The 25,127-nt window shown below is 37.9% G+C and overlaps 2 protein-coding genes across 2 annotated transcripts in view; one reads left to right on the forward strand and one right to left on the reverse strand.

Annotated features, from left to right (window-relative positions):
* The window catches only part of LOC136876281 (transcription initiation factor TFIID subunit 5), a 151,999-nt gene extending 149,884 nt beyond the window's left edge, over positions 1-2,115 (forward strand). Inside the window, exon 12 of the mRNA XM_067150097.2 lies at positions 970-2,115. Coding sequence (XP_067006198.2) covers positions 970-1,178 — 209 coding nt within the window. The 3' untranslated portion in view covers positions 1,179-2,115. The remainder of the gene's footprint in view (positions 1-969) is intronic.
* Positions 2,116-2,270: 155 nt separating this feature from the next.
* The window catches only part of LOC136876282 (UPF0488 protein CG14286), a 69,066-nt gene continuing 46,209 nt past the window's right edge, over positions 2,271-25,127 (reverse strand). Inside the window, exons 2-3 of the mRNA XM_067150098.2 lie at positions 3,163-3,297; positions 2,271-3,075 (exon numbers count right to left, since the gene is read on the reverse strand). Coding sequence (XP_067006199.1) covers positions 2,870-3,075; positions 3,163-3,297 — 341 coding nt within the window. The 3' untranslated portion in view covers positions 2,271-2,869. The remainder of the gene's footprint in view (positions 3,076-3,162; positions 3,298-25,127) is intronic.

Below are 25,127 nucleotides of genomic sequence, written 5' to 3' on the forward strand. Positions count from 1 at the left end.
CTCTGTCACACTGAATAAGTCAACAAGGACAAACTTTAAATTTGGGATAAATCTCTCCACATCAGTGTTTTGGATGGTTGTATGTAGCTTTCTCAAAAATACACAGATCCATAGACGTCAAGTACAATTCCAATGCATAACTGCACTCTGTATGGTTTGTAAGGAAATGCTATAATATCTGTTTTGATTCCATTCAAATGCCTTCTAAAACCTGGAAAGTGTAATTTTTATTCATAAGATATATTAATAGTCCATTTTAAATTTCCAATTACTTTACAAATAATAATTTTGAATGTCGAAGACAGGCTTATGTTCTAGTCCTTCATAATAACACTGCGTCAGTGATAGACCTCGGCAGAAATGAACGTCCTAGTCGCTTGTTGACACATTTACAGAATGGAGAAGGCCTATGGTTGGCTAATCGCATACTCAATATTAACAACATTCAGCTGTAGGCCTACGACACGCTGCTCGCTACACAGTGCGGGGACAACTCTCTCGAGATATCTCGAGACATCTCGAGACCCCGTCCCAGACTGCCCATCACTACTAGTCAGTTATATACACATTATCTGCATTAACCCTGCCTATTCAAGTACCTGCACCAATCCCTCCACTAACACTGGTTTTTTTGGACATAAATATGTCTTCTGGCTGGGGGTCATCTGAAAATTTGCGTGAAGAAGTGTAACCCTAGCAACCGTGCATGCTGTGATGTAAGGTATGGATGGATGGATGGCTAGACAGTGTTACCTATCAATCATGCAGGCTATGTCTTATGGCTGGTGGTAATATGAATTTAGTACCTGTTGATGGATGGCCATGACAGAGATATATTTATGATCATTTGATTTTCGTAAACAGAAATGTGCTTATTCTCCCCCCCCCCCCCTTTCTTTCTCCTTGATTTTCCCTTGTAAAAGTTACATTGGTTGGACTTCATTTTAAAACTGTTTTTGCATTTTACAGGTTCCCTAGATTGTTCAATCAGACTATGGGACTTCACCAAGTTGGCAGAAGAAATTTCTCTAGAAGATGTGAATATATCACATAATCCTGAGATTAAAAAGAGTGATAGCTACTTGCTACGTTCATATGGAACGAAGAATTCACCGGTCCTCACTTTACACTTTACCCGCAGGAACTTATTGCTTGCTGTAGGGATCTTTGAATCCTGATCATTATTTATTCCATCCTCATTGTAAAGTTCTCTGATCCTGGTGGAATAAGAAAAATGGATTTCAGGAATATACTGAGATGTGACAAAGCTTCATGACCATGGAAAGTGGCAGCTAACGTTCTCGGTAGGGTCAGTACAATTTTACCAAGCAAAACTGAGCAATACCATCACTTGCTTTTGTCCAAACAACTTTGGTTTGAAACTAAGTCTATGAATATGAGGTTTTGCAAAATGAGAGGTTACATTTCCTTGGTGTAGAATCCATGGTAAAGATAGAAACTTTTTACATAAGGTATAAGATTTAAAATTGCATACAGATGAAATATGTATAAATTCAAAACCACTAAAAATCTGCTTCTTTTGAATTAAAGTCTTAGGAGTTTCACTCGTTCTGAACCTGGAGTATGCACCCCTGGACTTATATCCAGCTGTTTACAACAACAACAACAACAACAACAAGGAAACAGTGGTTAGGTTGAGGAGCTCAAACAAATATGACAGTATTTTAAAGTTGTGTTAACTTGTCAAGTGCAAAAGGTATTGTGAACAAAGATAATCCAGCTAGGAAACTATACTGGAAATATAGGAATTTAAGAACCTGGTGTATTATATAAGCAAGGACTTGGAAAGTTATACTCGTTTTAGAGTAGAACAGTTTATTCTCTTTTTAACAAAAGTGAAATTCCTGGAAATATTTGGTCTTTGCGTACAATGTGGTTATTGATAACAGTAGAACTGAAATTTGTAAATACATGAAGGAAGTATATTTGAAAGAATAACTTGAGTTTCTAAAATAACATGTAATCACTTATTTCTTGAAGGTGGTAAGTCCTTGTTTCAGATTTTGTTAAAGAGAAGAAAAAACATTCATCCCCCCCCCCTTTTTTTTCTCTTCAGATTTACTTGTGCCAAAGTGTCCAGAACCACACTAAGGATATATATGTAAATTATTACCTTGTCTGAAAAATATTCGTCATTGCTTCAGTGGTTTTTATCATCTCTCGGACTTGTCCCCTTTTAGCAATAAATGTTGAATACGGTAAACTAACATTCGTTTTGTAAATTATGTGAAAGAAAGAGATTACCACTATTGAAATTCTGTTATTTTAGTCCTCAGATTGTACCATTACAAAGAAAAGATACATTTTCAAACATTGCTGTGTGATCAAGTTCATTTTCTTGATATAACATGATATTCCAACACCTATATCTCAACATTATATAGCAGAGTCTAAAGCCTGAACATTGATTTATGTAACTCTTAAATGTTCATGATAGTAAAAGGTTCAATACCAAAAATGCTACAAACAATGTCATCATCAATGCCCAGGTGTGGTATAACCTACTAATCACCAATCAGCCTCGTTCACATATGTGATTGAACCGGTCTTTAGCTGAACATGGAATCACTCTCTGTTGCCAGCTAGGACAGAAAGCATCCATTTGAAACAGTTGTTGGAACTGTGAAATACAGCAAATTACATGGAACATTCACCATGGAATGCTTTGATTGCTTTCATATGAAACAAAGTCGTCATCAAAGATCTGACATGAAAATAAAAGTTTAATAGTACTTTTCTAACGAGTCATGCAGAGTGAGAGAAACCGATAGATTAATAATGACTGACATATCGTCATTCCACTCATATTGAAATCATGTGACAAAACAATATTATTTAAGAAATGATATTACTTGGTTTCAGTATCAGAGAAATTGAATCTAAAACTATTATCCGAGGGATTATATGCAAAGTCTCTTTGATTTGCTTCAATATGTGGTTCTTCTTCTCCTTCATTGTTCCTTATACTCCTTACTTTTACAAATGCAGACTTTTTCCTCAAATATCTTGAGTTCTTGTTAGGTGAAGCAATTGAGATCTCTGCTCTATGATAGGCTAGAATAGAAATAAATACTTATAATATCTCAGACTAGCCATTTCCCTTATATAGTTAAGGATAAGTGATTTCTATCTGTGTTTTACCTTTGCTGAACTTCTTCTGCTCTTCCAGCATTTTTGCTCGGTAGTCCCCAAAAGTCATCCTCATTAGCTGTCGTTTCTTAACTAGAGGTGCTTTCTGACTTTTCAGAACCTTTAATGACTGTGTTACATCTTGAGCTGTTAGGACAGTTACATATCAGTAAGTATTTCAAATAAATGAACGAAAATATTTAATATATTTATTACCAATGGTTAATTCCAATAAGTCATCATTTATAGTAACATTCAACCACTTGCTTCAGAAATGGGGATTGCAAAAACTTTCATCCTTAGAGAAAAATGATAAAGAAAGGTAAAGTAGATGGAGGAAAACTGGAATTAATGAGGAAACTCATCTACACAAAATGCATAGATGGTAGTGTGTGAAGATTGTGTTTGTCCTTGTCTCTCTCTTTTTTTTTGCTCCCTCTGTCCATACAGACCTGTCGTTTTTATTCTTATGTATGTGTTCCTAATCATCCAGCTCCTTGGCTGAATGATCAGCATAGAAGCATTCGGTTCAAAGGGCCTCAGGTTTGATTCCTGACTGGGCCAGGGATTTTAACTGCGTTTGGTTGTTTACTCTAGCTTGGGGACAAGGTGTTTTTTTTGCCTTAATACACATCTGCATTTTCAAACACCACATCACACTACAAACCACCACAGAAACATACAATTATGAATACCTCCCTGAACTATCAAAGGTTAGAGGAACGTCCACCTATTCAATACCATTAAATTAATGTTGTATCTTATATTATTGGTACTAGTTTCGACTTTGCTATATTAGGTCATCTTCAGCCATGATCAAAATTGGAAATACATGCATATGTATGATCACCAATAAAATATTACAAATTGATATGTCTTAAATAAAGTCTTAATCAAAAACAGTGATGAAATGTCAGACTACACATTTAAAATTGGAATTAAAATAACACATTAAAACTGTTGTGAAAGGTGGTGTTGGACTATGCAAATGTCCTTATAATAAACAAGTATTCTTGAGTCTTGAATTGATCGTGGAGCTGATATTCATTGTTTGCGTGTATTGTGGACCCATTCGATATAAAAATTTTGCTTTATTGAATAGAATATACAAGTAACAGTTTATATAGCTGAGAATTCCATCCACTCAAAAGCTATTTGGTATATATTTGCACTATTGAACGTAACGGAGAAATAAATTGTTTTGTCTATTGAATCTCGTTAAAGTAGAAATTTGACGTCTTTTGGTTGTATTGATAATCTTATTGATATAGCTTTGAAATTTAATTTCATATAAATTGTTTATTCCACCTATTCAATACTTTGTATTATTTGCAGTGCATATATTAAATTTACAATGAGTCACTAGGGACTAGTTTCTTGGGGTCATCATCAGCCTTAATTAAGTACACAATTTTATGTTGAATGTCCTAAAGCAATACCTTCCTATAAAGTAAAAAAACTAGTAATATGAGCTATATGTACACTGCAATAACATTCGTTATGATATGTGGTTAGATACATGAAATGTTACATCAATATTAAAATATTTTGTGACACAGATTCATTAAATGTAGCAAAGGCTTTTCAGTCTGTCAAACACATAGCAAATATAATGTAAATTAAAACACTAAAAGCATATCATAAAACACACACTAACATACAAAGAATGACATGTTTCGTTCTACAAGAACATCCTCAGATTCTATCAAATCACTTAAAATAAGCTTATATATGTACAGTATTGTTTACGTAGCGTAAACTTGTCAAAGATAGAGAGAAAAGTGATAACATGAAACAGTAATGACAAAAAATAAATTATATACAATTATAATATAGTGAAAAACTTACGTATTTATCTAGACTGCCGATGTTAAGTCTGTTGTCACCAAACACTATTTCAGGACCTAATTACATTTCTTATTAAATGTGATTGACTTGTCAATGTTCATGATTTTAATTTTAAGTGATTTGAGCTTTTTGGCTTCGTAATTTGCCTGACTGGCCGAATAATTTGTTAAAAATGAAGCCATGTTTTCCAGTGTTGACTTAGTTAAATGTAGCAAAGGCTTTTCAGTCTGTCAAACACATAGCAAATATAATGTAAATTAAAACACTAAAAGCATATCATAAAACACACACTAACATACAAAGAATGACATGTTTCGTTCTACAAGAACATCCTCAGATTCTATCAAATCACTTAAAATAAGCTTATATATGTACAGTATTGTTTACGTAGCGTAAACTTGTCAAAGATAGAGAGAAAAGTGATAACATGAAACAGTAATGACAAAAAATAAATTATATACAATTATAATATAGTGAAAAACTTACGTATTTATCTAGACTGCCGATGTTAAGTCTGTTGTCACCAAACACTATTTCAGGACCTGCTTTTAGTGTTTTAATTTACATTATATTTGCTATGTGTTTGACAGACTGAAAAGCCTTTGCTACATTTAACTAAGTCAACACTGGAAAACATGGCTTCATTTTTAACAAATTATTCGGCCAGTCAGGCAAATTACGAAGCCAAAAAGCTCAAATCACTTAAAATTAAAATCATGAACATTGACAAGTCAATCACATTTAATAAGAAATGTAATTAGGTCCTGAAATAGTGTTTGGTGACAACAGACTTAACATCGGCAGTCTAGATAAATACGTAAGTTTTTCACTATATTATAATTGTATATAATTTATTTTTTGTCATTACTGTTTCATGTTATCACTTTTCTCTCTATCTTTGACAAGTTTACGCTACGTAAACAATACTGTACATATATAAGCTTATTTTAAGTGATTTGATAGAATCTGAGGATGTTCTTGTAGAACGAAACATGTCATTCTTTGTATGTTAGTGTGTGTTTTATGATATGCTTTTAGTGTTTTAATTTACATTATATTTGCTATGTGTTTGACAGACTGAAAAGCCTTTGCTACATTTAACTAAGTCAACACTGGAAAACATGGCTTCATTTTTAACAAACAGATTCATTATATGAAAAGTATACATTTTCATTAAAATATCTGTGTTCAAATGACAAATGTTGTCAGTGAATTCTGTGAATTGTAGTTCAATTGTACTTTGCATCAATTTTACGACAGTGCTTGAAATATTACATGAACATTAAAATATTGCATTATGATCAAAGTATAGAATTTTGCAACAGTCTGAGTACAATATCCAAATGTTTCTAGTAAGTTCTGTAGCTCGATTGTACTTTGCAATAACTGAGTGAAATTTTATTTTTACAACACTGGCACAGAGTGTAATAGATAACTTGCTTAAAGTCCAAGTGGTAATATAGCTTGCAGACTGGATATAAAACAAATCCTTAAAAGTCTTATAGAATTGCAAGAAAGCCTTGCACACTATCAGCCAAGCTGCACACTTGCACACACTGCCGCGCAAGGTTCCTCTGAGAATTCCATCCACTCAAAAGCTATTTGGTATATATTTGCACTATTGAACGTAACGGAGAAATAAGTTGTTTTGTCTATTGAATCTCGTTAAAGTAGAAATTTGACGTCTTTTGGTTGTATTGATAATCTTATTGATAAACTGTGCATTATACCCATTTGATTTAGCTATTGATCGTATAACATTCAGTTCATTTTGAAGGTCTTAGTTAAAGGGATGGTGAGTGCTCTATTTGCCATACTATAGTATGCCGCTTTTTTATGGGATTGGGGATGTAGAGAGATGACCTAATATAGCAAGACAATATTAATTTAATTTTATTGAATAGGTGGACCTTTCTCTACCCTTTGATGGTGACCAATTGTCAATATGGACCATAATGAAATTCAGGAAAGACATCTGGCTGTAAAACTGGGCTATGTTTTCATACCCTAGGTCATTGGGAAAAGGCCAGAAAGAAGACATAGTAGTAGTAGTAGTAGTAGAAGAAGATTCCAAATCAGGTTTCTGTTTACACAAAGAAATCTCATTAATCTGGACTGACTGGAGGGATAAGTTGAACAGATTAACAAAAGGCTGGATTAACTGAAATAACCTACAAGAACAGTAAAAAGTGCATTAATGATCTGTTTACAGCTACAAAACACATTTATTATGAACACCCCTTGACTATCTCCATACCTAAAATGCATAGACCTAAATACAGTTATCACCACACTGCAATATATTAAGGTAAAAACCTATTTTTTTCTAAAGAAATTTGTTTACGTACATTTTGGTGCTAATTAAACTCAAACTGATAATTTTATAAGAGACTAAAAAGGGCTTATTTTAATGCTAGTGCCTATATTTTCCTATTTTAAAAGTGGTATTCTTTGAAGTGTTAGAAATGCCTGCAAAAATAACAATGGCAAGGCCTCGAGCAGATTGAGTTGTGACAGGATACCCAAATTGTCAACATTGTGGAATGTGTATCTTGTCTCAGCTATGATGTCAGCGATGTTGTTCAAACTGCAGGAGGCTGATCTGTGTCAAATAGATACATGTTCAAAGATTTGTGCCATTGGCCCTCAGTCAACAAGAAAATGGTCCTTCAAATTTAACAGCCTGTGTACCTGTTGGCAGTGTGCACGCGAGAATCTGTAGCACCGCCAGTCTAGTGTTCAGCATCTCCGACATCTGCGCGGTATAGTTGATTGGAACATTCCAGTTCAACATGTGCTGAAAGTGAAGTTTGTCCCCATCAGGACTGTTGACAAAGAACATTTGTTCTCAGCTTATTAACTGATTTTGACAGACTAGCACCATAGTTTTTCTGTATTAATTTATTATGAAGCCATCTATGGTATGAACATTTGAAACAATTTGTTGCTTCAGATTTTGTGAAGTTTTAAATACATTTAGGTTTATACACAATGCTTTTTTCCTGCCAGTACGTAGCAGTATTCAGTACCTTCTTTTCTCAATATTTTTATATAAAGAACTGCATTTTATTGGCAGAAATTTATTATAAATATTCCAGCAGATGGTACCATGCTTTCATGTTTCATAGGCTTCATAGGTTGGTAACAGCTAGAAACAGGAAGTTGTATTCAATCCCAATTGTTTCCAATGTTAGATTTATCAATTCTAAAACCGCTCTGCAACATGTAAGTAGGTGTTCACGTGAGTTTTGAATTAATCTAAGTGAAATCAATGCAATCATTGTTCAAAATTATTCAGATAAGTAGTTGCTTTATGTTGATCAGTAAAATAAGTCTGGCTGAAGAAGCAGGAATTGTCAAATCTACTTGTGATCCTGCAAAACAAAAAACTAGCACCAAAATACTCACAATGAAGAGGATCACGAAATCAAGACCAAAGATCCCCGGGATCAATAGGAAGCAGATTCTGATAATGATTGACCAGAATATTGGACACTTTGTCTAAAAATGGCTTCTACATGAGAAAGGAGTGGATGGTAACAATGAGGGTATATCAGAGTGTAAGTTAGAAGTGCGAAAGTTGCTGTGATAGCACCTACAATGATAAGTACCAGCACCTTTTCTTCCAGAAAACGAGCACTGTGTATGCATATCATTTTAAGTGACAGTACCTTTGAGAAAATTTAATCTTTTATATGAACACAATTTGACTCTCGAGTACTATTTCCTGCAGTCTGCAACTCTGTGTATACAACTAATGTTATGTACACGTCCAGTGTTGATTTATCTGTCTTTGCCAATAAATGTGCTAATATTTAAAAATTGCACTAATTTTTTTATGCATATACTGTAGTTTTCCTGTCCTATAATTTTAGAGCTTATTTTTTTAAAGCCTGAATGAGATACTGAAAGAGCTTATTTTAGATGCCTAAAAGGCTTTTTTATTTTTTTTATTTTTATTTAGGACCTAGAAATCTGCAGTCTAGTTATCACATATTCTAAATCTGAAAAGTCAGCCTGAACACACTGAACTGACAGTCTTTCTGTGGACACTTGAATCTCAGTTCTTCCAACTGCCAATTCACTCAAACATAGTTGCATTTTTCCCACATTACATTTCAGTTTTGTTTTGTTTGATGTGTGATTCTGTACTCTGCTCAAATCTATATATATAAAATAAAGAGTTTTGTCTGTACATTGCTCAGAATTTAATAATGGTATTTCTGTATCGGTCATGTCCATAGTAACAAGGAAATGCACTTTTTAATTTTCCGTAATTTCTGTCTGTCGGTATGTATGCATGCATGTACGAACATCACAAGAAAACGACTGAAGAGAAGTTAATGAATATTGGTGTGTTGCTACAAATAAGTTGCTACAAATAATTTTATTCACACTGAGTGAAATGGTAGTTTAGGGGAAGCCTAAAATTTAATTCTCAAATATTTATGTTATTAGTGGCCCTATTGATAAATACTATATAACTTTTTTGCTAAGTCCATATCAGCACGGAGTCATGAAAAAACGATTAAACAGAATTTAATGAAAATCGGGGAATAAAGAACTACAGTCTACACAATGAATAAACCCTGGCTGAAATGGTAGTGCAGGGGAAAGTGCATAAAATTAAATTTTTAATTACATATTTTATTGATTCTATCAAAAAGTACTACATAACAAAAGTTAAAGAGAATACAATTTCCGATCAATTATGTCTTAAGTTTTACCATACCAACTATGATAAGACTGGTGGTGATGGTGAATTTTTTTTTTTTTAAGAGGAAGTACAACTAGGCAACCATCCTCTATATACCATTAATCAGAGAGAGAAATTTGAAGGGGTCTGACACTTCGAAGAATGAAGATATCGGCCTAAGAAAGACAAGGGCCACGAAGGGCATGAAAATGAAAGTCTCCCTAGGCCTCCATACGTAATACTGTCGGGGTCAGAAAAGGACAGTAGTTGACCAAGGGAGGTCGGATAGGATGATGAAAGTGAGGAGTCTGGCACAAATACGTGGAAGCAATGCCAGGACTCAACTAAGGGCCCCATGTTTGCAAACCCACCCTCCCAAGTTCAGAGCATGTGGGGCAGTGGTAACGCGGGTGTTATTTTACCGCCCCCCACCCACAGGAGGGCGAGACTAAGAGAATTCATGAATTTAGATGTATTTAGACTTTTGTTGCTTAGTCCATATCAACGCAGACCATTGCTTACATGGAAATTTAATGTTAATATTGTTCAATCGTGTTAAATGGCGATGGTTTTTGTCACATTGCCTTAAGGTGTAAAAATGAGAAAAAATCATGAATGAACGATTGCTTGAATAATAATACAAGTGGGAGTCATGAAAGAAAGGAGGGCTCACTTTACATAAGATGCCCTAATATCACAGAATCGAAGAAAACAATGTGCCTACAATACAGAAAGCTGATAAAATTGATCAACATTACATTGATCACTGTGCGTTGTGATGTGTGCTTTGTGTCTTCTGCTGCCACTTATCTCCGATACATGGGATTACTGCTGCGTACAAAGTACAAGGTCAGTATACTGACCTTGACCAAGTATAACAGCCTGCCTGAATATTGACGTGAAGTAGCTGGGGAGTTAGAGCTCTCTCTTCTTTAGTATGCCATTCCTCTGGTTCATAAATTTTCTGATACTACTAGTATGTAACACACTGGTCCATCATAACATTCCAGCTATTCAATCCCTACTCTGAGACACTGATTGAGCAGTGTGCACATTTAATGGAATAATGGCAGAGGAGTGTTCACAGCTGTCTGCAGCCTAGTCATTCCAACTCTGGAACTTTGGACTGTTAGATTGGCAGTGTAGTACTATTCGTTAAAAATGAGAAAATGTGCGGTTTTTCATTTGACCGAGTATTTTATGATGAAATTGCTTTTAATCTGACATTCCTACTACTGTCATTGTAATGACCTATGTTGACTTCAGTTGGGAAAACCACAAAGATAGTCTTTCTAAGAATTCCGTAGTGAAGCACGGGTACATCAGCTAGTATTAGCTATGGATGCACCCTTTTTCTACAGTAATTCCATAGTGAAGCTCGGGTACATCAGCTAGTATTAGCTATGGATGCAACCTTTTTCTACAGTGTATATCCACAACAATCCATTCATAACGAATATGACTGTTGACTTCCAGTCGTTTTTTAAAATCTTGCATTCTGCATTTGTGAAAGCTTTTTCTGCTGTCCGGAAGTCCGGCTTATCAGGGTCCTGAAAAACGATGTTTTACTTATATGTATGATGTTGCATGTTTCTTTTTTCATTTCGTCAGATGAAGATTTTGTTGAACTTCATATCACTTTCTTTTTGCTTTGTTTAATGTTCCATTAAGTCATATAGGTTTTCAGCAAATAAGGGGTAGGGTTATAACTCAGAACAGAAGCTTCTGAAAAGAGGTCAGTATTCTTCCTGGGACCTTTTTTAACCCTAGACCTGGCGCGCCAATTTCTGTCACACTACCGGGCGCGCGGTTGACTTTGTCAACCAGTTACGTTTTCAGTCGTTTACAGGCTTCCAATCGCATAAAAATTTCATTTAACGGCGTTTTATCTTTTGTCTCAATGTTGTTCTCCAAATCAAATCAAAAACTAATATGAATGTACTTATAATGGATAATTATGTACACGTGAACTAATTTTGATAGCGACATGAATACTGCGCTTACTTAAAACGAGTTAAGCAGTAGATACATAAATTAAATTGAAGTAATTGTCATAGTTTAATATTTGCACAATTATACAATGAAATGAACAGACATAATAGCAAAAAATGATGGATGGTAAATAACCTTTTTTGCCATGTCCACAAAATCTTTCACACCTTATCCCCGAGCAATGCCATAATTTCACTGCGGTTCGCAAATTTAGAATCGCGCTCACGGCTGTATTTCACCTCCTCCCGCTTCCTAGAAATGTACAAATTAGTTCAGTAGAATAGTTCATCGACAGTAAATTTCTGTTCTTACCTTCCTCGTCTCCCTTTCAAGTCCTGGCAGTATTTTTACAATATTCCTTGCTTTTACCCTCGAGGTAAGTTTTGAAAAGTCCGTCGTGGACCACATTGTTCCTCCATCTCTCCCGAAGATAAATTCTCTTTAGTTACCGTCTTCATAGATCTCATGTTCCAAATCAACCTCCTGCTCCGTATCACTGTTATGATCCTGATCCGATTCGTTTATAATTTCCTCCTCCCCATCCGAAAAATCCGAGGCAGAGTCCTCTATTTCATCAGACAACTGGCTCAAAATGTCAGATATGTCTTCATCATTGACAAAACAAGACCTAAAGTAGAAATATACTACGTGTAATTATGCCTTACTTTGCCTAATTACCCAAAAAGTACAGAGGAAAGAAAATATTTTAAAGAAATAAATTTTACTTACATGACCACGCACGCGGTTGACTTTGTCAACCAGCTTCGGGTTCCAAGAGTTCGCCCGAAATAATTACACACGTATCACTTCCACTGTTGTCAAAACTCGACTGAACAGATGGGTAAGAGTGAGAGCAAAGGTATTGGACGTGAGGTGGTGAAAGACTGACACTTCTAGGAATTACGGCGTAAAACAGCGCGCTGGTTGACAAAAACAATCAGCGCGCCCGGTCTAGGGTTAACACTAGAACAGCGGAAGGGGTCAAAATGACACCCGCCTTCAATTTTTCTTTAATAACGTTCGCACTCTTGTATCATTTCTCTTCAAATATCTCGACTTTTCATTGTTTTTCGGCCAGTTCATGGTGATGTATTGCACCCAGCAAAATATTTACATTTTCACTGATTTCTGATACGGCATACTCTGGACAGCAGGAGGGGTCATTTTGACACTTGTACAATATTCCTTATTACAGCAGTTTGCAATTGTCGGACAACAGTGTGTATTTGGCCATTATTATTAGTATTGTTGAGCTCTTATTGTCAGATGAGCCGGGCTGAGTGGCTCAGATGGTTGAGGTGCTGGCCTTCTGATCCCAACTTGCCAGAAAAGGTGTTCAATTGGTTAATTTTGTGAAAACTCCTTAGAGAAACAGAAACATTGTGCAGTTGTTCATGATTATTCATATGTCCATCAGTAATATAAAAGGTCCATACACTAATAACATGTCCTTGTGTGTAAAATAAAGTTGTGGAAACCCAGTAGATGAAATTACATGTTTTATTGTGTTCTATTTTGAACATTTCCAAGCATTTCTTATGATGGGTCAAAATGACCCCTTACCGCTGTTCTAGGAATGTCATATTCCCCGCCGTTCTAGTGTTAATGGGCACACCGTCCTGCCATTTTTGCAGACCATGCAGCTAACATAACCTAGATGTGTTCTAGTTAAATAATTTGAATACACATTTGAGTCATGAAACTACGTTTTGCAGAGAACTTTGCTCCGCATCTTCAGAAGAAAATCTCGAATGTTATAGAAGTTTTCCTCATGAACAGTCAAGATTTTCTTCTGAAGACGTGGAGCAAAGTTCTCTGCAAAGCGTAAAGAATTTCACCTTGTTTTCTTGATACAGCATAAACCCAAAAGTCCATATCAGGACAACACTAAAGTAGTTTAATTTTGCAGTTAATGCTTACCGGTCTGATATTACTGTTAATGCCCTGAGGGGAATAAATTCATATTTTATCATATTAATTTTTTACATAGTATTCCCCACGTGGCTAATCATCCCTGCCACCTGGCTGATGAAAATTCCTGGGGAGAACACTGGAGGTGTTACAGAAAAATGCTGAAGGTGAGTTGGGTGGATCAAATTACGAATGAAGAAGTACTGAATCAAATTGGTGAAAGGAGAACGATTTAGCAAAATTTGACCAGAAGAAGAGAGAGAATGACTGGACACATTTTAAGACACCCACAACTTGTTCTGTTAGTTTTTTGAGTGAAGTGTTGGTTGTAAGAACAATACAGGTAGACGAAGGCATGGATATGACAAACAGATTGGAATAGATGTAGTAGTTTCACAGAAATGAAAAGGATAGCACAGGATAGGGTGGCATGGAGAACTACATCAAATCATTATATGGACTGGTGACCCAAACAACAATCACAACAACAACATGCCATGTCTTCTGCAGTTTCATTTACTGTTTACATTCACAGCTTTTTTAACTGAGGGTATCTAAAAACCATTCTTCTCACCAAGTAATACCACCAATTACTGCCATGATTATCATGGATGTGTTTACAGATTATGAATCAAATCACTTAAATTGAAGAAGTTGGTTAGATATTGACCAATGGAAAGAAATGGTATATGCATCAACTGAATAAGAAGACTAAAAGAGGACTACAATTATGCGAGTTCGATTCCCACCTCAGCCATCCTGGAAGTGGTTTTCTATGGTTTCCCACTTGTCCTCGAGGCAAATGCCGGGATGGTACCTAACTTAAGGCCATGGTTGCTTCCTTCCCTCTTCCTTTGCTATCCCTTCCAATCTTTCCATCCCCCACAAGGCCCTTGTTCAGCATAGCAGGTGAGGCTGCCTGGGCAAGGTACTGGTCATTCTCCCCCATTGTATTCCCTGACCCAACATCTCGGGCTCCACGACACTGCCCTTGAGGTGGTGGAAGTGGGATCCCTCGCTGAGTCTGAGGGAAAAACCAACCCTGGAGGGTAAACAGATTAAGAAGAATATACAATAAAAACATTTTAAATGTTAACAAGGAAAATTCAAATGCATGTAAAAAACATGGATTGCAATAAATGAATGCTCTCTCCCCTGTTTCAAGTGCTCTGAAATAACTAGGGAATGGGAGTATTCTATTCTAAAAAATATATAATTATGTAGCCAGTCCCGTGGAGTAGAGGTTGGAGGCCCACTTCAATTCTCAGCCCGTCCAAGGATGAGAATTAAAGCAAGGTTCACTCAGCCTCATGTGGAGCTGTTGATATGAGAGCCTGTGGACCCGGTCATGAAAGCCAAGCAATACAGCTGAGCAAATTGTCGTGCTGACCATGCAGCATTCCATCATCTGACATGGTAGCAGTCATTTTGGCAGACATAGCCCATAATGGGAAAAGATGATGTCCAACCTTAAGGACTAAAGAATTAAAGGTAAATAACTGTATAAAAGAAAAGAATTTAGTTCTTGTATCATAGTATCAAGAGTGAAGGAAGGTTTTAATCCTCCTCTATAACTGGTCATTTTAAAATGGAATATTTACTAAAAGAAAGATTGGTAGGATGGGATGTACACTGCCGAAAGAAAAACATGCAACAACCACAAGGACATGGTCATTTTATTCACAAGCGATGTGACAGGTAGTTCATCACCGTAGGAATATATGATTACAAATTCAGACCAAGCGAGACACACGTCACAATAAAGGATGCTCAGTCGCATCAATATGTACAATGTAACCCCCTCTGGCGGCAATGCAGGTGTGTATTCGTCCATGCAAACTATCATAAAGATGCAAATGGCATCCTGCAATAGATGGTCCCAAGCATCTTGCACCTTTCATGCAATTCGGAAAGGGTTCTTTCAGACTCTGGAGAATGTGTAAGTTCCCATTTCATCACATACCATAAGTGTTCAATTGGCAAGAGATCCGGTGATCTTTCTGGCCAGGGCAGTTGTTGTACACTACGTAGAGCATGTTGCGTTACAGCAGTTGTGTATGGACGTGCATTGTCCAGCTGAAAAAGCACTTCACCTTCCTGTTGAAGAAATGGCAGTAGCATGGGGATAACAACCTGTGCAATATAGCGGGCTCTGGTTATGCCACCCTGCAGAAATACTTACTGTGCCCATGAAGCCTAGGGTGGGACCTAGGTGTCATGGGTGAATGCTCTCTGGAATAGGCAGCTCACCAGGTCCACGCCATACATGTGTACATCCATCACTCTCATACAGACAGAACCTACTCTCATCACTGAAGACAACAGAGTGCCATTCCCCTCTCCAGTCAACTCTTTCACAACACCAGAGTAGCCGTACCTGGCGGTGTCATGGTGTCAGTGGTAGCCTGGCCAGAGGCACACGTGATCATAATCCTGCTGCAAGCAGATGGTTCCCAATGGTCCTTGGTGACACAGCAGGTGCAACATGTGATTGGATTTCATTCCTGGACGATGTTCGGTCAGTCACCGCTGCTCGGACAATGTGTCGATCTTGACGTGCGTCTGTACTACGCAGACATCCAGAGCCTGGTCTACGGGTGTGGGAATTTTGCACAGACCACTCCTGAAAGCAGCGACACACCATCGATACACTGTGCCCAATATGTGCAGCAATCCATCGGTATGTCCATCCAGCTTCCCACAGGCCCACAATGTGACCCCTTTGAAATGGTTGCAGTTGTTCAACAGGAGCACGTACTCATCGGCGGGGCATGGTTGTACCCTATAATGAATGTTACAAACACTGTTCACCTCTATCCTCAGCACAGTTACTGCCTGCAGAATCACAACAGAGTGCACACAGACAGACCTCTTCAGCGCCATCTAATCGCATATACACATATACCCTGGTGCCACAGAACGCAGTCCTTGAGAATGTAGTATGTTTTTTTTCTGGCAGTGTAGTTGAGTTGAAATGTGCAAGGAAAAGTGAAAGTTTGGAGAGAATGTTTGAATATCAGCATAAATGAAGAGTATGGAAATGAAGGTCATTACTTCAAAGGCATAGTGATATTAATTAAAAATATATATAGGTAGATTTAATTTCATGTATACTGTAATACAAGGCACTCAGCAGGTGGACATTTTCTAATATTTGGGTTGAGTAATTTCCCAATGTGGTAGTGCCAAGCTGATTGGCTCACACAGTTGAGTACTGGCTTTCTGAGTCCAAGGTGGAAAGTATGAACCAAGCTCAGTCTGGGAGTATTTGACGGTGCTCAGATACATCAGCCTAATGTCAGTGGAATTACTGGTTTCTGTGAGACCAAATTCTGACGCATCCATTGTCATCACAAGTTGTAAACGTAGTTAGTGGATGTTAAAATCAAGGATTGGGCCCTGAAGGTGGTGGTGGTGATTATTGTTTTAAGAGGAAGTACAACTAGGCAACCATCCTCTATATAACACTAATCAGAGGGGAAAAATGGAAGGAATGCGACACTTTGAAAAAATGAAGATATCAGCCAAAGGAAGACAAGGGCCATGAAGGGCGTGAAAGTGAGACTCCTTAGCCCTCGCAAACCTAATAGCATTGGGGTCGGAAAAGAACAAGAGTTGACCAAGAGAGGTCAGATAGAATAAATGAAACTGAGGAGCCTGGCACAAGTAAGTGGGGCAATGCCAGGACTCAGCTAAGGGGCCTGTGGTCGCCAACCCATGCTCCAAAGTTCAGAGCCCATAGGGCCCCTTTTAGTCGCCTCTTACAACAGGCAGGGGATACCATGGGTGTTATTCTACCGCCCCCACCCATAGGGCGAACTGGGCCATGAAAACAATCTAGACAGCATTATTTATGATTTTTTTTTTTTGCTAAGGGCTTTACGTCGCGCCGACACAGATAGGTGTTATGGCGACGATGGGATAGGAAAGGCCTAGGAGTTGGAAGGAAGCGGCCGTGGCCTTAATTAAGGTACAGCCCCAGCATTTGCCTGGTGTGAAAATGGGAAACCACGGAAAACCATTTTCAGGGCTGCCGATAGTGGGATTCGAACCTACTATCTCCCGGATGCAAGCTCACAGCCGCGCGCCTCTACGCGCACGGCCAACTCGCCTGGTTATTTATGATTAATATGGCAATGGCGTGATATAGTTCTTTATAATATTCTCTATAGTTTTCCCCCTGGTGTAAATGAGTTGGCACATTTCCTGAATCCCATTCCAGTACACTTTTAACCAACTATGTTTCCATCCTTACCATTTCTGGTTTTATTCCATCTACTCTGCATTTAATATGTTCACTATTCACTCTATTTCTGTAACTGCTGTTACTTTGTTGATTTTAAGAATAAGGGGTTAAACCAGAAATGTTTCAAATGATTGTGTTCACACGTCTGAAGTGTTGCTTAAAGGCACAAAGTATAAACAATGCATTACTTAGCAATCACACAGGCTAACAGTGGGAAATAGTAATCGCTGTGTTCTTGCCAGGAGCAGTCAGGTTATATTAAAAGCTTAAACTTACAGCAACATTAACTGTAGATAATTTTAAGAATTTAGGCCACAATATAATCTGATCATTAACAGGGTTACAGTTATCTAAAGTTCACATCACTAGTTGACAAAACTTTTCTCAAAGGACATAAGTCTTGAAACTGCAGAGAAGTAGCAAGTTTGCCCTTCTGCGTCAAAGCATTGGCAAAAAAACAAAAAAACAAAAAGCCAGGCTGAGTGGCTCAGACGGTTAAGGCGCTGGCCGTCTGCCCCCAACTTGGCAGGTTTGATCCTGGCTCAGTCCAGTGGTATTTGAAGGTGCTCAAATACATCAGCCTCGTGTCGGTAGATTTACTGGCACAAAAAAGAACTCCTGCGGGACTAAATTCCGGCACCTCGGCGTCTCCGAAAAACGTAAAAGAGTAGTTAGTGGGATGTAAAACAAATAACATTACTATTATTATTATTAAAATTTTAAAAAAAGAAGGTTCAAGAGTGCTTATCGATGATGCTTGTTGTTTTAAGGGGCCTAACATCGAAGGTCATCGGCCCCAGAGTGCTTATCTAAGAGTTAACAGACAATAGACAGAAAGTCTTGAAGAAGATGCACACATTTATAGTGCTTTGTTACTGATGTAGTACTTTCAGACAGATGCATCCTCGTGTTTCCCAAAGCAAATTAAAAATTGTAAAATTATGTGGAACAATACCTGAAGTAGCAGAAAGGAGAGAGCCTTCCTTTATGGTTGCTGGGGACCTACCAACTGGTCCTAAGAAACACTTTTACTCATGTAGAAGAATTAAAACCGAGACTATGTAAATGTGCCAAATGTGACCATTTTCTTCATTCCTTTAGCTGGCTGTGATGAAGAGAAGTTTCTTATTGTCTCTAACAGAACTCGCATGTCTGGCCTCATGGCTGCCACATTCTGTGAAAATAAGGAAACCACAAAGTTGGAAACTGTCATGGCATGTGGTTGATGTGAATACTGTTCTGTGATCTGCATATACAGTGGTGGTCAAAATAATAGAGCCACCTGGCAAAGGTTTGGAAGAAAGTGCAAATTTATTACTAAGACATGTTTGTACTATGATGGAAACAAAATTTTACGTCGTACAGGAACCATTACAACAGAGTCACATTGTACCACAGTCAGTTATATAGATAACACAACTTAAACTAATCAATAATATTCAAAAGAATACCAGACCACAGGGTCAAAAAAATAGAGCCAATTGACACAAATATTCTGTACTTGATCTCAGTCTTATGAAATTCACAGGAACAGTCATTTTTGCATAGGAGTGCATTAGTACTTCGTGGGGTAATACTTATTTTTGAGGATTTCCCTGCACCTCTTACCCATAGAGTCGACTAAATGCCTGCATTCGTCGCTGCTGATCATATACCAGGCTCTCTGGATTTCTTCCCACAGTTTATCTAAAGATGTAGCTTTTGAGTGGTCAGTTCTCTTGTCTACGATCTCCCATAAGATCTCAATGGGTGATACGTCAGGGGATTGAGGTGGCCACTCTAATACTTCGATATGGTGATCTTGAAAAAACTGCCTTATGATCCTTGCAGTATGGTTTGGATTGTTATCGTGCTGAAATTTCCATTTCAGCAGCATTTCCTTTTCAGCATAAGGCAGCATCACATTTGCCAAGATGTCTTTGTACATTTGTGCGTTCATTACGCCGTTGATACGGTGTATTGGACCAATGCCGTACCATGAAAAACATCCCCATACCGTAACACTTCCGCCACCGTATTTCAGTGTTTTTAAAGTGTACTTGGGATTAAATTCCTGGTTTAGTGGGTGGCGCACATAGACTTTTCCGTCTGAGGCAAACCTATTATACTTGGATTCATCGGACCAAAGGATGTTCTTCCACCAAATATTAGGTTTTTGTTCATTTCTCTGGGCAAACGTCAACCTTTTCTGAACATTAGCTTTTGAAACATGTGGCTTCTGTCTCGCAATGCGCCCATTCAATTTTGTGGATCTCAGTCGTCTTTGAATCGTTGAGTTTGATGGTTGAACATCATTTTTGTCGCTAAACAAAATGGCTTTCAGTCGTGGTGTTGACAAAAATGGGTTTTTCTTTACTTCCCTAGTGATGAGTCTGTCTACGCGAGGAGTAGTTACACGATGTTGCCCCCTGTTCTCCACCGGTGGCTTTGTTTGTTTTGCCAGTTTAATGGCGTTCTGGACTTGTTTTCGCGAAACGTGTAAATCTTTGGATATTTGATTCATGGACATCCCACTTTTGAACATCCAAATATTACTATATGCTCATCATCACTTGTATGCTTTACTCTGCCCATCTAGAAGAATGTAAACAAAACCAAACGTTAATTTACATACAAAATAATATTGAGTGGAGGTTTGTTGACAAATAATATCGCTAGCCCCCAAAACAACTGCAAAAAAATCCATTTGAACGGGACTTCTGTAAAACGGCTCTATTATTTTGACCCATAAGATTCTTACCTTCATGCCTCTTTTCGCACGTTTAGCTCAAACGCTTCCTTTCGCACGACTACACATAGCAGCGACGTCTTCCCTGATGTTGTCTAAAACGGACTGACAACACGGCACTTGTGGAGATTTTGCGAGCTAATATATATCCTAGTTCTTAATCCCGTCAATAGAGGTGGCTCTATTATTTTGACCGCCACTGTATATTAAGTATTCAAGAAGTAAAATTCACCAAATGATTACTTGGTGGGAGTGTGTAGGCCAATCTCAGACATAGAAATAGTGGCCCCGCAAGTGTTGGAAACAAAATTACTTTTCTTGTGCCAAAGTAGTAGGGGATATTAAGAGGCCTGTATGCCACTTGGCAGCACCTAAACTGGGGGATCATGAACCCAGACCCCACTTGTACACAAATAAAATGTTAGATCTACAAGAGGAAATTAACACCTTGAGAACCACCTTTGAGAGCAACGGTTACAGCAGAGCTTTGATCTCAAGGGTTCTGAAATCGGCACATAATCGGACGTCTGTTAAGAAAAAAGATGTAAAAGGAACTGCTTACCTACCTTACATACATAACACGACGGATCGTATTGCTAAAATCTTACGTAGGTACCATGTACGAACTGTTTTTGGAACATCAGTTAAGATTAGGCAACTCCTGCGACCAACTAAGGATAGTTTGCCTAAATTACAACAACCTGGTATCTACAGAGTTCCCTGTACTTGTGGCAGGTTTATATTGGGCAGACTTCGAGAACGGTGTGTACTCGCATCAAAGAACATACCAGATGTATCAGACTCAACCAACCTGATAAATCAGCTGTTGCTGACCATGCTCTAACACCTGGTCATGATGTCTTGTTCCAAGAAGTGGATGTTCTTGCCCATATAAAGCAATATCGCCCAAGAATTATCAGGGAGGCGGTTGAAATACGTAAACATCCAGATAATTTCAACCGCGATACAGGTTACAACCTCAGTGAATCATGGCTACCTATAATCAGAACCATTAGAGAGTAATGCTTTGCTGCCACTATTCATTGTCTCTAGCATTGGGCTAAAATGGCGTCCCCTTTACATCTTTGGGCACCATTTGTAGCTTCCTTGTTGCTTTCTCCTAGCAACCATCAATACGTCGTTTCTCTTCTCTTTTGTCTCCTGATGAAGAAAGGCAAGGTTCCTTTTGAAACGTTGAGTGTGTTTATAATTATTTACACGGCATAAGCCCAAAAATAGAACTCATGAATAGTTACACGGGCCGTGAAAGTCTAAATGATAATATCTTTCTAATTCCTATATCAATGGTTTGAAGTGAGCAAATTTTTTTTCTTAAGAAAGCTCTTCCTTGCTTGTGATAGTCTGCATTTTATGTCATCCTTACTTCTGCCATCGTTAGTTATTTTACTACCCAAGCAACAATATTCATGTACTTTAAGACTTCATTTCCTAATCTAATATTTCCTGCATCACCTGCCTTTGTTCGACTGCACTCCATTACTTTTGTTTTGGACTTATTTATTTTCATCTTGTATTCCTTACCCAAGACTTTGTCCATACCATTCAACAACTTCTCCAGATCTTCTGCAGTCTCAGATAAAATAACAATATCATCGACAAATTTCAAGGTTTTGATTTCCTCTCCTTGGACTGTGATTCCCTTTCCAAATTCCTCTTTGATTTCCTTTACTGCCTGTTCTATATAAACAACACTGAAAATGATGAGTGACAAACTGCAGCCTTGCCTCACTCCTTTCTGGATTGCTGCTTCTTTCTCAAAGCCTTCGATTCTTATCACTGCAGACTGAGTTTTATACAGATTGTAGATAATTCTTTGTTCTCGGTATCTGATCCCAATCATCTTCAGAATCTTAAATAGCTTGGTCCAATCCACATTATCGAATGCCTTTTCTAGATCTACGAATACCACGTACGTGGGCTTGTCCTTCTTGATTCGATCCTCCAAGATCAGACGTAAAGTCAGGATTGTTTCACATGTTCCTATATTTCTTTTGAAGCCAAATTGATCTTCTCCCAACTCAGCTTCAACTTGTCTTTCCATTCTTCTGTAAAAATACATGTTAAGATTTTGCAGGTATGAGATACTAAACTAATGGTGCGGTAGTTTTCACACCTGTCAGCACCGGCTTTCTTGGGAATAGGTATAACAACATTCTGCCAAAATCGGATGGGACTTCTCCTGTCTCATACATCTTACACACTAAATAGAATAATAGAATAACCTTGCCATGCTGGTTTCTTCTCCTACGGCAGTCAGTAATTCAGAGGGAATGTCATCAATTCCAGGTGCCTTGTTCCTATTTAGGTCACTCACAGCTCTGTCAAACTCTGACCTCAAAATTGGGTCTCCCATTTCATCAGCATCAACAGCCTCTTCATGTTCCAGAAGCAAATTATCTACATCTTTACCTTGATACAACTGTTGGATATGCTCCTGCCATTTTTCTGCTTTGTCTTTTTGCCTAGAAGTGGCTTTCCATCTGAGCTCTTAATATTCATACACCTAGATTTCCTTTCTCCAAAGGTTTCCTTGATTTTCCTGTATGCAGCATCTACCTTTCCCAGAACCATACAACCTTCGACATCCTTGCACTTCTCCTTCAGCCATTCTTCCTTAGCTACCTTGCACTTTCTATCTTGATTCTTTAATCGCCTGTATTTTTTTCTGCTCTCTTCATTTCTAGCATTCTTATACTTTTGACGTTCATCAATCAGGTCTAGTATCTCCTGAGTTATCCACTGATTCTTAGTTGATCTTTTCTTCCTTCCTAATATTTCTTCAATAGCCCTACTGACTTCATCTTTCATGACTATTAATAATAATAGAGGAAAATTTGCACAATGTGCATAAAAAATGGTACAGTCAGTATATGGTTAGTTGACTCTAGCACAGAACGAAGTCAGTGATTCTTTCCTTTGCTTGCAAAACATCGCATGATATCTCTCACATAGCCCACCACAGCGCTTGCACACACATTCTTGTCCTGGAGAATGGAAACCTATTTTCTGGCATAATAGGTGGTGAAAACCATGTACTGCAGACCGAGTCGGCACATGTCTAAGGTCATAGTTTGTTTGTTTCCAATGTTGTATGATCATCGCGTCAGTGGCATAGAACTCTTCCCAGATTTCTTCTCTCTTTGATGCAAGTTCCATCATGATGGATTTGTACGCAGGTATGGGTGGAAGTAGAAATTTTAGCCTTATTTCCTCTAAGTAGAATAGTTCCCTTGCCAATATGTAAATCAAGTGAGATGGAGTGTACTTGGAGACACATAAAGCTTTCTTCAAAAATGATGCTTTAACTTTTTCTATGCTTGACACAGTTCAACTTTAGTTAGGTACGGCCAGATGTTTTCTATTCCGTAGGTGATGACAGGCGAAACCTTGACATTGAACAATTTTACTGCTGTTTTTAGTGATAATTTCCTCAGATGTTTTATGCTGTTTGGGCTTCTAAATGCTGCGCTGACTCTGTCCTTAATGTGGTGAGAAAATTTGTCTCCACCTGTTTGCATGATCACACCCAAATATTTCACATGTGATACTGCTGGTAGGGGAACTGTTCTACGAAAGAAAGTCGCCTGTTTCCCACCTCTTCTAAATGTCAGAGTCACTGTCTTTTCTTTATTGATACATAGCTCGTTATTCTCCGCCCAGTGTGCCAATTGATCGAAAAAGGTTTACAGATCCTCTTTCGATGTTGAGGCCATCACAATGTAATCTGCATAGATATATATTTTAACTTTCTGTGAGTGTATCGCCTCTATTACGTCCACTCTTGCCACTGTATATAAAAGGGGACTAAGTGGGTCACATTGTAACACCCCTACTGTTTGCTTTATGGTTCTTGATCGGGAGATTCCGTCGTCTATCCCTATATACTTTTTGCTTAGTATGCTTCTTATAATGCAGCATATGGGATTAACTTGGCCAAGTAAATTTTCAGGTTTAGTTACGATAATGTCTCTACTGATGGTGTCGAAGGCTTTTGAGAAGTCAACAAAGATCGCGCGTAGTTTCCCTTTCAGTTTTGATAACGCATCTTCAATGTCCCTTTGAAGATGATGAACAGCTTGCATAGTGCTTCTTCCTCTCCGGAAACCAAATTGCTCTTCAGGTAGGTAAGTATCAACTAGGTCCGTGTTCACTCTTCCTCTATGTGTTTCCTTCAGCCTTTTCATTTAGCCCTTGGGCAACATGTTCCTTGAAACAATCCCACACATTCTTTTCTTTCAACTTGTCTAGATCCCATCTTTTTGCATTCTTTCCTTTCTTCAATTTCTTCAACTTCAGATGGCATTTCATGACCAACAAGTTGTGGTCAGAGTCCACGTCTGCTCCTGGGAAAGTTTTGCAATCCAACACATGGTTTCCGAATCTCTGCCTAATCATAATGAAGTCTATTTGATACCTTCCAGTGTCTCCAGGTCTCGTCCACATATACAGCCGTCGTTTGTGGTGTTTGAACCAAGTATTGGCAAGGACTAAATTATGATCAGTGCAGAATTCAACCAGCCGACTTCCTCTTTCGT

The sequence above is a fragment of the Anabrus simplex genome, chromosome 6 (genome assembly GCF_040414725.1).
Source record: "Anabrus simplex isolate iqAnaSimp1 chromosome 6, ASM4041472v1, whole genome shotgun sequence".
NCBI lineage: Eukaryota > Metazoa > Arthropoda > Insecta > Orthoptera > Tettigoniidae > Anabrus > Anabrus simplex.